This window comes from Choristoneura fumiferana, chromosome 16, assembly GCF_025370935.1.
Source record: "Choristoneura fumiferana chromosome 16, NRCan_CFum_1, whole genome shotgun sequence".
NCBI lineage: Eukaryota > Metazoa > Arthropoda > Insecta > Lepidoptera > Tortricidae > Choristoneura > Choristoneura fumiferana.
In genome coordinates, this window is record NC_133487.1 from 775,641 (window position 1) to 790,027 (window position 14,387).

Consider the following 14,387-nt stretch of genomic DNA (forward strand, 5'->3'; position numbering starts at 1 on the left):
TAACACACCTCTTTTTGCGTCGGGGGTTAAAAATGTTTATTATATTACCAAAGTAGCTCAAGGGCCCTGTAACACCACTCACTCATTGATCAATTTTGCGACAGATAAATCGTTGTAGAAACCCCCCGATGGTTTTAAAAGACCTATCCAACGATACCCCACACTACAAGGTTGAGAAAAAAAAATCACCCCCACTTAACGTCTATGGGAGGTACTGTAAAAAAAAATGTTTTTGATTTTTTTATTGTACCATTTTGTCGGCATAGTTTACATATATACTCAGCGGCACAAAATTTGGTCCACGCTACATACAAAATTACCTATTACTGCATACATTTGAGGGCCACATTTTTTGTCGCTCAGTATATATTCGTGCTAGAGCTTTCTAGCATTGATAGTCCCTGAGCAAAGGCACGGACGGACAGACAGACATGGCGAAACTAAAGGGTTCCGTTTTTGCCATTTTGGCTACGCAACCCTAAAAAAGCCGGCATCACATTATATTGTGTTACATTAAATATACTGAGTGGCAAAAAATCTGACCCTCAAATGTAAGCAGAATCGGTAATTTTGTATGAAGGCTGGGCCAAATTTATCACTGAGTGGACTCCGCAAGCAAACTAACACAAACAGACGCGTTGCCAAAAAACAAAGGCAATTCAGTAATAAAATAAAACCCAGTCATAGCAGTCTATCAATTATATTTCAGTAAAAAATGAACTTAGGCTAACTTAGGCTAGGGGGGCGGGTAATACGGCCTGGGGGGCGGTCCAGGGGGTGGGGGCCGCGCGCGGGCAACGGAGGGAAGTAGTTAGGAGGGGGCACGTTTACGGGGGGAACCGCGAGGGGGGCGGCTCTGAGTACACCAGGGGAGGGGGTGGACCCGTTGGGATCGGCAGCCTGGAAAAGAACAATACATTTAGTAATTGCACTGTGTTAGGGTCTTCAATACGAACTAAGATCGTTTCAGGCTTGTTTCGCCATGTGATAAGTACCTGATATTTTAGGTGGAAAGTATTTCTCACAGCAGTGCGTAATCAGAGGGCTTATTGTCAACACACTTGAAATCGCAATCGATTTCACCATCTATTAGACGGTATAAAATGAGGGGCAGAGAGAGAGATGTTGAATGCGATTGCGAACATAAGTTCGTTAGAAAATACGGCCTCTGGTTCTTAAGCCGAGTTTAGACTTGCAAGAAAAATCGTGCAAGTTGCAATACATTGCGATGCCGTGTGACCGCCCACAGCATCGCGGTCTACGAGGCCTCGAATGGTTCTTGTTTTATTGCATACTTAAAAATCCGTCATCTAATGTGTGTTGTGCCATCGCAGGGCCTCGCAAAATTTATCCCGCCCACGCCAAATTTAGGTCCTGCGCCGCCACTGCGAGGCCGTAAAGCCAATGAATTTGTAGCGCCGCAATGTAATGCAACTTGCACGATTTTTCTTGCAAGTCTAAACTCGGCTTTAGGCCAGATTTGAGAGTTGGTTGCGAATTTCGAAAGTCTTAGTATAATGCCAGTATATCCTTATTTATTTATGGAGAACCAACAGCTATAAATCACAGAATAAACTTAATTTATAGTATTATTTATTATTTCATTTACTTATTTTATCCTTACTAGGATCATAAATGCAAAGTAATTATCTGTCAGTCACCTCTCCAAGCTTCAACTGCTAAACCGATATAGACGAAGTTTGGTATGGGGATAGTTTGAGATACTGGGAAGGACATAGGATAGCTTTTATCCCGGAAAATTTAATTGTTCTCGCGGGATAGCGTGCTATACCTTGGCAAGTTCGTAACTCTTACGTTTTTTTTACAAGTGCGGCAAAATGCTTACTGCAACAGAGTTCTACCAAGTGTCAAGATATAGGTAGCAAGAACGAGCTAAGTGCACTGCACATACATTTTCGACGGGTCTATATCGGCTGGTCGAAAATTGCTAATCAATACATTATTGACATAACTTTTTTTATCTGAATCCATTTATTTTTTAGAACTGTTATTAAACTAACCTAACCTATAGATTTCTACAGGATGACCATTTAAAAATGTATGAAAAACTAGCTTTTGCCCGCGGCTCCGCACGCATGGTATTCGGTTATCGCGCGCTGTTCCCTCGGGAACTGTGCATTTTTCCGGGATAAAAAGCAGCCTATGTCACTCGGGCCCATAAACTATCTCTATGCCAACAATCACGTCGATCCGTAGATCCGTTACGGCGTGAAAGACGGACAAACACACTGTCGCATTTATAATATTAGTAAGTATGGATGTATGGTTTCAGCGGGGGAAAAATGAGTATTATGACTAACAATAATTATGACTTATAAAATGATGGCAGTCGAAAGGATCCAATTTTCGACGGCTTATAGGTTAAGTTACTTACCTTGGAGGGGGAGGTATGTTGGGCGGCGGCGCGGAGTACACGGGGGGGTACGGGGCTAGCCCGGGATACGCGGGGTACGTGAACCGCATGGGGTCCATCTTGGGGGGTTCCAGTTTGATGTCCGCTCCGTTCTTCACCTGTAAGCACACAAACAATTTACATTAGAACGCGTGAAAACTATCTCTTACCTGTGCGTGTGTGCGTTACCCGCGTGTTTCTTTTTTAATAACCAATGCTTACACCACTTCTTTCGCTTCCTTTTCACTGTTCTTGTATAGTTTTTTCCTCAAAATTAACGCACAGCTTAGCAGTGCTAGTTCGTCCTCGTCCTCGCTGGATGCCATCGCAAATAGAACTGAAGACCGCTCCCGTAACGTGTATGGCCGGCTTTAGATACTACGTGTATTTCAATAAAGAGTTATTGTTACAGAATATTTTAGACCATCGCGGTCGTTACTCATTTTATCAATTAAATTCGGGTTTTGTATCGGGGTTTATATCGAGCTTCGGCAAAATCAAGGTACGCGGAACAAAACCCGAATTTAATTAATAAAAACCGGCCAGAACGTATCGGACACGCCCAAAATAGGGTTCCGTAGCCATAACGAAAAAAAAAGTAATAACTTTCTAAGGATTTCGTATTTTATACGGAATCTGCCAAGTTTTTATTTTTTTTTTTTATTTGACAGGATGGAAAACGATCAAAGGGTCTCCTGATTGTAAGAGATCACCACCGCCCATAAACATCTGCAACACCAGGGGTATTGCAGATGCGTTGCGTAAGTTTAGGTATATTTTATACCTTAGGCTGCTATTTACTCTTAAACTACTAATAATTCTCAAGCAAACTTAGCCGTTAGTTATAGTTTTCCTTGAAAGTTTGATATACTTACTACCATACTGAATTTTTTCAATTTTTTCCCACCCACCGGTTTAGATTTTAGAGTGGGGGGACGCTCGATTTTAATGACAATTTGCACTTTAAAAGTTGAATATTTTGCAAACAAATCACTGAATCGAAAAATCGTTTTTGCAACCCCCTAATGATTTTAAAATACTTATCCAACGATACCCCACACTACAAGGTTGGATGAGAAAAAAAAATCACCCCCACTACGTCTATGGGAGGTACACTAAAAACATTTTTATTTTGATATTTTTATCGTACCATTTTGTCGGCATAGTTTACATACATATTCGTGCAAATTTACAGCTTTCTAGCATTGATAGTCTCTGAGCAAAGCCGCGCACGGACAGACAGACATGGCGAAACTATAAGGGTTCCGTTTTTGCCATTTTGGCTCCGGAACCCGTTATAAAAAAAATAGCGAAGCAATTTTAATTTTATTGTTTCGGGATTAAAACCGAACTGCCGTGGTATAAAACAATAGAGAAACAATAGTAGATTGTACATCAAGAGCATAAAACGAGCCATTTTACCCAAGACGTTCATATAGCCACGCGAGCCGGCGCGGCCAGGGTGGTTAGACACGTCGAGGGGAAAATGGGTTTAATGTTTTACACTCTGCTTTTCACTTAGATTGCGAGGAAATGAAATAGCAACAGTGGAAACAATTGTTCACTTGCTATGTACCTTTTATTTTTCATGCATTATTATATAATTAATTATATTTTTTAGTTTTATTGATTTATATTGATTGATTTTTAGGTTTAAATAAATTAGAAATTATTTAAAAAAATATGTAGAAACTTTTTTGTTTGTGGCTGTTGACACTTGATTACCTTGGTCTTACACGAAGATTTTACTTTATGCACTAGTGCATAAAAAGTCATTTTATGACGCCTACATCCAGCATAAACATGAACTTTACGAGCATGAGAAGTGAAAAATATTTTTTACTTTGTTACATTGTCATAAATAGCACATTACACATTTGGGCGGCACGAGGTTTGCACGCCACAATCTCGCTAATTGCATCCACCGGTTGCCTGCAACTCTCGCGATGTCGTCAATCCACCTAGTGGGAGGCCCGCCAACGCTTCATCTTCTGGTTCGTGGTCGCTCAATATTCACAATAATATTTAAAATTTTCGGCTCTTATCTTTTCATTGTACTCATAGTGTCTACTCTTTTTTCTGATATCCTGTCAATTGTTCAAAGTTAACTGGAAGAGATCCCTTTAAGGGATAAGTTCGCCTTTGTGTTTCACATTATTATTATTATTTTATTTGTTAATTTCATGTGTTTTGTGTACAATAAAGAGTTTACAAGACTATACAATATTATCGTGGCATATATTGTACAAAAAAAAAAGCTATGGTGGCCTTGTCCTAGTGGTTTGACCTGTGTCCTCTCAAGCAGAAGATCATGGGTTGAAATCCCGGCTCACACCCCGAGATTTCAAAATTCATGTGCGAAATTACATTTTAAATTTACCACGAGCTTTACGGTGAAGGAAAACATCGTGAGAAAATCTGCACGAACCTGCAAAGTAATGAGGGTTTTCACAGAGACGAAACATCGCTAGATGGCGTTAGTATCGTGAGGTCCGTTTGACGTTTGCTCGTGATTGGTTAAACAACTAAATGAACCAATCGCAAGCAAACGTCAAACGACCTCACGATGCTAACGCCATCTAGCGATATTTCGCCTCTGTGGAAACCCTCATTCAATGGTGTGTGTGAAGTTCTCAATCCGCACTGGGCCCACGTGGGAACTACTTTCCCCAGCCCTCTCATTCTGAGAGGAGGCCTGTGCCCAGCAGTGGGACGTATATATAGGCTGGGATTATATATTGTACTGACCGGCGTTACTGTCGGCTTATTGGTGTTCACGGCGACAGGCGAGACGGAAGCTGGCGGAGTAACGGAGGGACGTTTGTCGTTTTTTGGCAGCGCGCGCGCGGCGCCGCCCGGCGGGGACTCCGCGCCCGGCGGCTGCGTCTGCGGCGAGTACAGGTCCAACACCTGCAACGGCACGGAAAAAAAAATATATTTCGGAAAACTTGGTTCCATAAAAAAAATACATTAGTTATTATTAAATTAATTAGGTTATTGTTCCAAGAATTTTTATATGAGAATGGGTTAATAATAATTTAATTTATAAAGTCACTTTAAATTCTTAATTTAATTTTATTTTAATTGTTTATCAAAGTCAAAGTCAAAGTCAAAATATCTTTATTCAATTTAGGCTATAACAAGCAATTATGAATGTCAAAAAAAATCTACCACCGGTTATATGATAGTTATGTATTCTTTAATAATTTTAAGTTAAATTAATTTGATTCATATTCATAATGACAACTTTATTTGTACCATATTCTAAGAAATAAACAATTTATATTTCTATTACATACAAAAATGTGTTACTTTAGTACTTATGCTATGATTTTTTATCTACGTGCAAACATGCAAACTGTTCCAGTGCTTAGCAAAGGGACAATCCAACCTACTCGCTATCACACCCAGGATACTGTTTGCACTGCCATGAGAACGCCTCATTGAAGAGGCAGCTCGCTTGCGCCTGATGTCATGAAAGCCATCGACTTTCGTCTCAGAAAACATACCGGAGGCGCTACAGTATACATACTCTAAATCTTTTACAGTGCAAGCTGCTAGGCTGTGGAATCGGTTACCGACCTCCATCAGGCAATCTCCCACTGTAGGATCTTTCAAAGAGGGCTTGAGAAGGATTTGGCTTACACCTTCTCCTTAAACATTTGAGTACATTTCCTTTGTTTTATATTCGCATGTATAATATGTATTATGGTTATACACATATATATAGTAGTTTATTGATTTTTTATATTGTAGTTTATGTATTATATTGTTTAAAAGACTGTATAGTAGCTTCCACAACTTTTTTTACTCTTAAACTCACTCTTTGTCGGACCCTAACTTATTACTCCTCTCATCTACTCAAAGGTTGACTGGTAGAGATCCCTTAAAGGGATAAGTCCGCCTTTGTACAAGTATCTCAAAGTTTGACAATTGTGTGTTGTTTCTTTTCTTTTGTACAATAAAGAGTTTAAATACATACATACATACAGTACCTATTTATAAATTTGGTCATTCAACTTTCTTGTAGCTTGTTTCCATTGGTAGTCCGTAGTTCCGTGGGTCACTTCAAAACTATTATTTTATGGGGTAAAAACCCACTGAAGTAGTTGTGGCAGTTTTAAGTTAATTCCTTCATGGCTCATCTCCTAAGAATGCTACTAGTATACATAGCAAACATTTTTCTAAAAAAGTGTATAACAATATGTCTCCTAAGTTACAGGACAGAATAAAAGATAAAATATAAAGACCTTGATATATCATTCATTAGAGATCAATTGCATAATTAGGCATAATTTTTGGTTGTACAATCAAAACTGTTTAGAGCAACTCCAGTTATAACAGCATATCCCATGTAACCAAGGAAAAATCCCACACAATCATATATACCAAAATAATACTAGATATAACAAACATAATTTAACAACCAAATAATTATAGCTGTCCATTTGATGCCGTTATAAACGATTTTGAGTGTAATTATTAAATTACCTTTTAAATATGGTTTTAATTTTGTTAATTAACTATTTTTAGCAGCACATCTTTTTTTATAAGCACTACCACTGGTTGCCCGCAACTTCATCTACAAAGAATTTGTTATTGCTATCCTGCGGGAACAATGCAATTTTCCTGGATACAAAACTATTCCAAGACCTACCGGGTCCTAAAATATCTCCATACTAAATGTCATCACAATCCATTGAGTACTTTAAACATGAAAACGCAACAATATAGCCCCAGTAAAGTAATAAACGGGTTCTTCACAGCCAAAGTAATAGGCAACAGCTTGTGAAATAATAATTAATTTAATCATACTTGATGGCAGATATCCTCGAGCAGTTCCATTGTGACATCCTCGACAAACATGTCCCACCAGGCCGTGTGCTTGGGGACTCGCCCGTTCCAGTCCACCACCTCGAACTTGCTGAGCTTGCCCGCGAGGAACATCAGCGCCACCGCAATCACCTCAGGCTCCCACTGCAGGCACAGCGTGGTGCATAAACTGGAATATTAACATAACAATATTTTATTGGAGGTCTCTGTGTAGCATCCACAACTTTACAACTTCGTCTGTTAAGAATTCATTTATTGCACACTCAAGGGAACTGTTCAACTTTCTGGAATAAAAACTATCTTTTACCTACTTTGCATCTCCGCAGAAAATTGTAATTGAACTGTGAAAGTGTATTCAACAAATACACTCAATTTTGTATATAACACTATGGAAAAAGAACTTCCTTAGGTATGATATTTTTCTTTTCAATTTTAAATGGAACTGAATGAAAATCGGGAAGCATTACAAGCAGCACTGAAGACTGAACCACTATGAGCAACAGGAGCAGTGCTGATGCTGCATACTGCACGGCACAGGCATTAGACAACACAGATGCTATCACTCAAAACTCACCACAAGATATCTATAATCAGCTATTTTCATTACTCTGTGCACCTGTCTAATTACCATGCCGCTTCTCTTACCATAAAATAATGATGGTGGTAATTACACTTGAGTGCACAGATGTATGAATATTGTCCCCATCCTTTTTCCAGATCACATAATCTATTTCACCAGGAAAAAAGTAAAACGTAATTACACTAGCGCACAGGGGAATTTGAAAAAGCATTATTAATTATTCTTTAATCAAAAGGGCCTATTTTACTTATGTTGTACTTACCTATCATTTACAAAAGTCCACGCCATCTGCACCATTTTCTGTAGCTTCGCCTTGTCTCCCTTCAGGCACTTGGCGTACTTCAACAGGTAACCATAAGGATGCTCTACCTGCAGGTCAAACTTGATCGTCTGGAGGAGGATCCTCTCCAACGTCATCACCTCTTCCTTTGGATCATCCCCGAATGAAGCGAACTTCTGTTCGGTGAGGAGAGATTTCGCTACTTTAATTATATCTTTACATTTCTTTGGCGTCTCTTCCACTTTTCCGGCGAGGAACAAACAACAGCATGCCGTGATATACCGCGGGAAGGTCTTGAACGAATGAAACATGTAGAACCGGTGGAAATAAACAACCCCAGTAGCTACTGTGTTATAACCTAAGTCCATCTTCGAGCCAGTGTCGATGATAAATCTGGCCCCTTCCTTCCGGTAACGGTTCTCTGCCTCTGTAGTGATTCCATCGCGAGAGGAGGGTGTCGTAAGGAGATCCTTTTTGTCGTAATACCAATAAGGCATTTTATAATTTATTTCGATGAAAATAACAAAATAGTACCATCCCTTCTCTCACTTTTCACTGACGTGACTGCCTGACGTTTGGTTGGTTGATGGCACAGATAATATATGCAAAATGCATGCATTGCATTTATAGATGAATTTGGATTCAAAAATATTTGAAAAATATTTGTTTTAAAACTATTTTTTCCTACGAGCAGAGCACATTCGTAGATTTTTCGTACCAGCAGGGCTACTACGAAATTAGAAAATCGAAGTTCGTGTCGTTCCGTCCATCTGACGCTTATAAACTATTTTATCTACATATAGTAAAATTCTCAATTATGCGTTCAAAAACCATAGGTAATGACCAGCATTACGACATTGGATTCTATTATGAACACGGCTGTATCGTAATGGTCATTACGATATAGAAATCTGTATCGTAATGAGATTTCATACATCATTCATTACAGCACGAGGAGGGGGCGCCGCGACCAAGTGCAGCAACAGGTCGTCGCGCGCGCAGCTGGTGCAGCTCGTGGGGCAGACGGTGTCAGTCTTTTTCACGAAAACTTTTTCACGAACGACTTTATCACGAAAAAACTTTATCACGAATAGATTTTATCACGAAAATACCATATCACGAAATATTTTTCACGAACGACTTTATCACGAAAACTTAATCACGAATAGACTTTATCGCAAAAAACCTTTATCACGAAAAAACTTTATCACGAAAACTATATCACGAATAGACTTTATCACGAAAAATGTTTGTTACTTCTTCACGCTGAAACACCTACAGACATACCTACCTAGTTCTCGTTAATGCAGGTCATTCTCAATGGTTCTTGGACACATGATAGAGGATTTAATATAAGGATATAGATAAAATATTGTATGCAACTGTACGTAATTAGGCCTTAAAACACTCATGTGACCCTGTTATGAAACTCGGCTACGCCTCGTTTCATAAACCCACACTCGTGTTTTAAGGACCCCTATTACGATACGGTTGCATAAAATACTATAACACTGAGGCTGGTGTTTATAATATGATGACGTGTAAAAGAGCCCATTGCCTACTGCCTATTTATAGTTACAGAATAAACGATTTGAATTTGAACCTATTTGAACAGTGAAATTTTATATTCGACTAGCAGACACAACAAAAAAAGATTTAGCGAAATCGATCCAGCCATTCACGCGTGATGCCGCGAGGCCGTGACCAAGGGAAATAGGGATTCATTTTTATATATATTATAATTAAGATAAGCAATTAGGCAGATCCAACTTTTATTATAAACTAGCTGTTTGTTACCCGCGGCTTGGCCCCCGTTTCTTTTTTTTTATTTTGTTTCACACACTGTCGTGACAAAATGAAGAATAGATGTTTGAATTGAATGTATGTTACGCGTCATCACGCAATAAAGGTTGAACGGATTTAGACGAAACTTGGCGTACCTACCTACAGATATAAAAAACCGGCCAAGAGCGTGTCGGACACGCCCCAAATAGGGTTCCGTAGCCATTACGAAAAAATTAAGTAATATTTTTTGAGGATTTCGTATTTTATACGGAATCTTCCAAGTTTAGGTATATTTTATACCTTAGGCTGCTATTTAAGAGTAAAACTTATAATAATTCTCAAGCTAACTTAGCCGTTATAGTTTTCCTTGAAAGTTTGATATACTTACTACCATCCTAATTTTTTTTTAAAATTTTCCACCCACCGGTTTAGATTTTAGAGGGGGGGACGCTCGATTTGAATGAAAATTTTCACTTTAGTGGAATATTTCGCAAAAAAAAATCAATTAATCGAAAAATCGTCGTAGCAAACCCCCCAATGATTTTAAAATACCTATCCAACGACACCCCACAGTATAGGGTTGGATGGGAAAAAAAAAATCACCCCCAGTTTACGTCTATGCGAGGTCATCATCCCAGCCTATATACGTCCCACTGCTGGGCACAGGCCTCCTCTCAGAACAAGAGGGCTTGGGCCATAGGTCTATGCGAGGTACCCTAAAAAAATTTTTTTTGAAACTTTTATTGTACCATTTTGTCGGCATAGTTTACATATATATCCGTGCTAAATTACAACTTTCTAGCATTGATAGTCTCTGAGCACAGCCGCGGACGGATGGACAGATAGACAGGCAGACAGACATGGCGAAACTATAAGGGTTCCGTTTTTGCCATTTTGGCTCCGGAACCCTAAAAAGATCTGGATTGAGACAGGATTCGTGGTCAAAATTATAATACTTGGGTGATGCGTTTCTCTGGCATAATGTCCAAGAACGCTAAAGTACCTCGGTTTCAAAGTGTTTTGGTAATTTCGTCTGCAATCCATAGATGTAGAGCATGAATACCGGTATTCGATAATACCGATATTGGCAAAACCGGTATTGACATTGCATAATACCGGTATTTCGATAATTTCGATATTGATCTCTAAATACCAATTAGTTTGTTTTTAAATAGAGTATTACATTCTCAACACTCTCAAAAGTCGCAAAAGTCACAAATTCATTTAATACTTATTTCATAAATATTATTATTTACAATAAATTAAATTACAATCTACTATAATTTATAAAGATAACGATGCCTATGAGAAAACCGCATGTCATTACGTGGCGTGTCTTATATATCTGCACCTGGTCATAGTAAATGTATGGGATTGATTGTACTACCATAGATGGCGTTGTCAGAGCGAATGTTAAATTCTAAAGGCCAATTTCCCCACTCATCCCACTCATTGATTTTAAGGGGCTGTTTCACCACCCATTAATTAATTTTATCTGACGGATAAATATAATGCCGTCTCCGTCTATTCGTACAAAAAAAAAACAGAGACGGCATCACATTTATCCGTCAGATAAATTTATTCAATGGATGTTAAAACAGGGCTAATGTGACAAAGTCTGTGATGCTGTCTCTGTTTGTTTTGTCCGAATAGACAGAGACGATAGTGGTTATGTTACCTTATGTTACCTATTCTCTTTGAGAGACAGCATCACATTTTATTTGTCACAAATATTTATCAATGAGTAGTGAAACAGGTCCTAAGTCTCTAAGATTGAAATGTTTCTCAAGAAGGTACTAAAGCTAGTATTTTTATATGTATTATGATTAATTGATTACCTTGTCTAGATAGACATACGCACCCGCGTTGAATAATAGATCTTATCTATCGTTATCATTATGATACCTGATTAATTCGTAATATAAAATATGAGTGGACCTACAGCACTTCTTGGATAAGTGTCACCCGCGAAAGTATACCTAAGGGTTCCGTTTTTGCCATTTTGGCTACGGAACCCTAAAAAGGTGCTTGCTTTTATTGATTATTCTTATGAGCAACTTCTGGTTAGATTGGACTTTTACTCAATAAAAACTGACTATTTTATTTTGTTCACACAGTCTCATCTTGATCCTTTGATTGCAAGCAAATAATAAAATGAATTAAATAAGTTTTTTTTTTCAAAGTTAGAGAAATATGACATTAGCCACGGCCGCAGCGACTACGGGCGAGCGGTGGTATTGGTATTGGTATGGCGACCATTTTACGTGACTCATTCATTGCGCGGCTGATACACTCGCCGCCCGGTGGGTGCTTGCCTCTCATATACTACATTACTTTACTCTTTGATTGCCTCGCAACCTCCGCTCGCAACACACGCAATGAGGGCTATCGTTTTTTGTCTTTCTAGATGGCACCACTGTTGCGTGAGGTTTTAAAGTATGGCTTTCAAAGTCTGTTATTAAGTACGGGCGTGAAAACAAAGTTTTGATTAAAATCATATTTAATACACCTTAAAACCGTACCATAAAAATATCGACCAACCAGTGTTGCGTAGTCCCGTTTTGTTCGGAAAAAGGGAGGACAAAAGTTTCCGAAAGACAAAATTGTCTCAAAACACAGACATTAATTGCCCTGTAACGAATAATTGCCATAATTCATTTCAGATTCAGGTTATGCAAAATATTCACAAAACTATTCTAATTATAAATAAACCCGCGTAGCTCAAACAAAAACTATGAGATTTGACATTTCGGAGACCTCACGCTACACTAGCGCCTCTAGTGCCGAATGAGGGCTATCGTTTTTTGTCTCACTAGATGGCGCACTGTCGCGTGAGGTTTTTAAGTATGGCTTTCAAAGTCTGTTATTACGGGCGTGAAAACAAAGTAGATTAAAATCATATTTAATACACCTTAAAACCGTACCATAAAAATATCGAGCATGCCACGTGTTGCATAGTTCCCGGTTTGTTGAGAAAAACGGGAGGACAATAGGTTTCCGAAAGACAAAACTGTCTCAAAACACAGACATTCATTGCCCCGGAACACATATTTGCCATAATTAATTTCAGATATTGCAAAATATTCACAAAATTATTCTAATTTTTTTTTTTTTTTTTTTATTTATTTTTTTTTTTTTTTTTATTCGACTGGATGGCAAACGAGCAAGTGGGTCTCCTGATAGTAAGAGATCACCACCGCCCATAAACATCTGCAACACCAGGGGTATTGCAGATGCGTTGCCAACCTAGAGGCCTAAGATGGGATACCTCAAGTGCCAGTAATTTCACCGGCTGTCTTACTCTCCACGCCGAAACACAACAGTGCAAGCACTGCTGTTTCACGGCAGGATTAGTGAGCAAAATTATAAATAAGCCCGCGTAGCTCACCCAAAAACTATGAGATTTGACATTTCGGAGATCTCACGCTACACTAGCGCCTCTAGCGGCGAATTCATACGCGATAGCCATCTTTTAACCATGAATAGGGAAATTGATCGCCGGGCCGCTGGTCGCACATAGTCGTGACTGCAACGAAACTCGAAAATCGAAGTTCGTGTCGTGCGGTTCCTCTGACACTTAGACTATTTAATACGAGAGCGAGAGGGACGGTACGATACGAACTTTGAGTTTCGAGTTTCGTAGTAGCCCTGCAGAGCCGAACACAAGAATTCACGGCAACAACTATCTTCATCCCAGCCTATATACGTCCCACTGCTGGGCACAGGCCTCCTCTCAGAACAAGAGGGCTTGGGCCATAGTTCCCACGCAGGCCCAGTGCGGATTGGGAACTTCACACGCACCATTGAATTGCTTCGCAGGTTTGTGCAGGTTTCCTCACGATATTTTCCTTCACCGCAAAGCTCGTGGTAAATTTAGTATTTCGAAAAACTCAGAGGTGCGAGCCGGGGTTTGAACCCACGACCCTCTGTTTGAGAGGCGATAGGTCAAACCACTAGGCCACCACGGCTTTTTTACAACTATCTTATCTAACTATAATTATTGTTTTGAAGATTTCATTACATAAGTACTTATCAACAAATCTCAACTGACGTATTAGTTATCTTTAATCAAGTTTCGATATCAAGAAAATTATTTATAGCTAGCTGTTTCACGCAGCTTCGCCCCGATTGTATTTTTTCTAAATTTCCTTGCATAAAAACCCTTACAATAACGAACACAACAATAAAAGAATTAGCGAAATCGGTCCGGCTGCTCCCGAGTTTTGCTCTTAGTGACACATTTTACGATTTATTTATATTTATAGCATACTTACTAGCTTTTGCCCGCGGCTCCGCCCGCGTGGTATTCGGTTATCGCGCGCTGTTCCCTCGGGAACTGTGCATTTTTCCGGGATAAAAAGTAGCCTATGTCACTCTCGGGCCGATAAACTATCTCTATGCCAAAAATCACGTCTCTCCGTTACGGCGTGAAAGACGAACAAACCCACAAACATACATATATAATATATATATGGTAAGTAAGTAAGTAAGGATAG

General features: G+C 39.1%; 1 protein-coding gene across 1 annotated transcript; it reads right to left on the minus strand.

The window, feature by feature from the left end:
• Nucleotides 1–739: 739 nt before the first annotated feature.
• CycK (cyclin K) lies at nucleotides 740–8,736 on the minus strand. Its single transcript, XM_074099183.1, has 5 exons — nucleotides 8,089–8,736; nucleotides 7,229–7,415; nucleotides 5,162–5,323; nucleotides 2,396–2,532; nucleotides 740–900 (listed from the first exon to the last, which is right to left on the minus strand). The coding sequence occupies exons 1-5, from the start codon at nucleotides 8,601–8,603 to the stop codon at nucleotides 828–830; spliced, it is 1,074 nt and encodes a 357-aa protein (XP_073955284.1). The 5' UTR covers nucleotides 8,604–8,736; the 3' UTR covers nucleotides 740–827.
• Nucleotides 8,737–14,387: the final 5,651 nt, after the last annotated feature.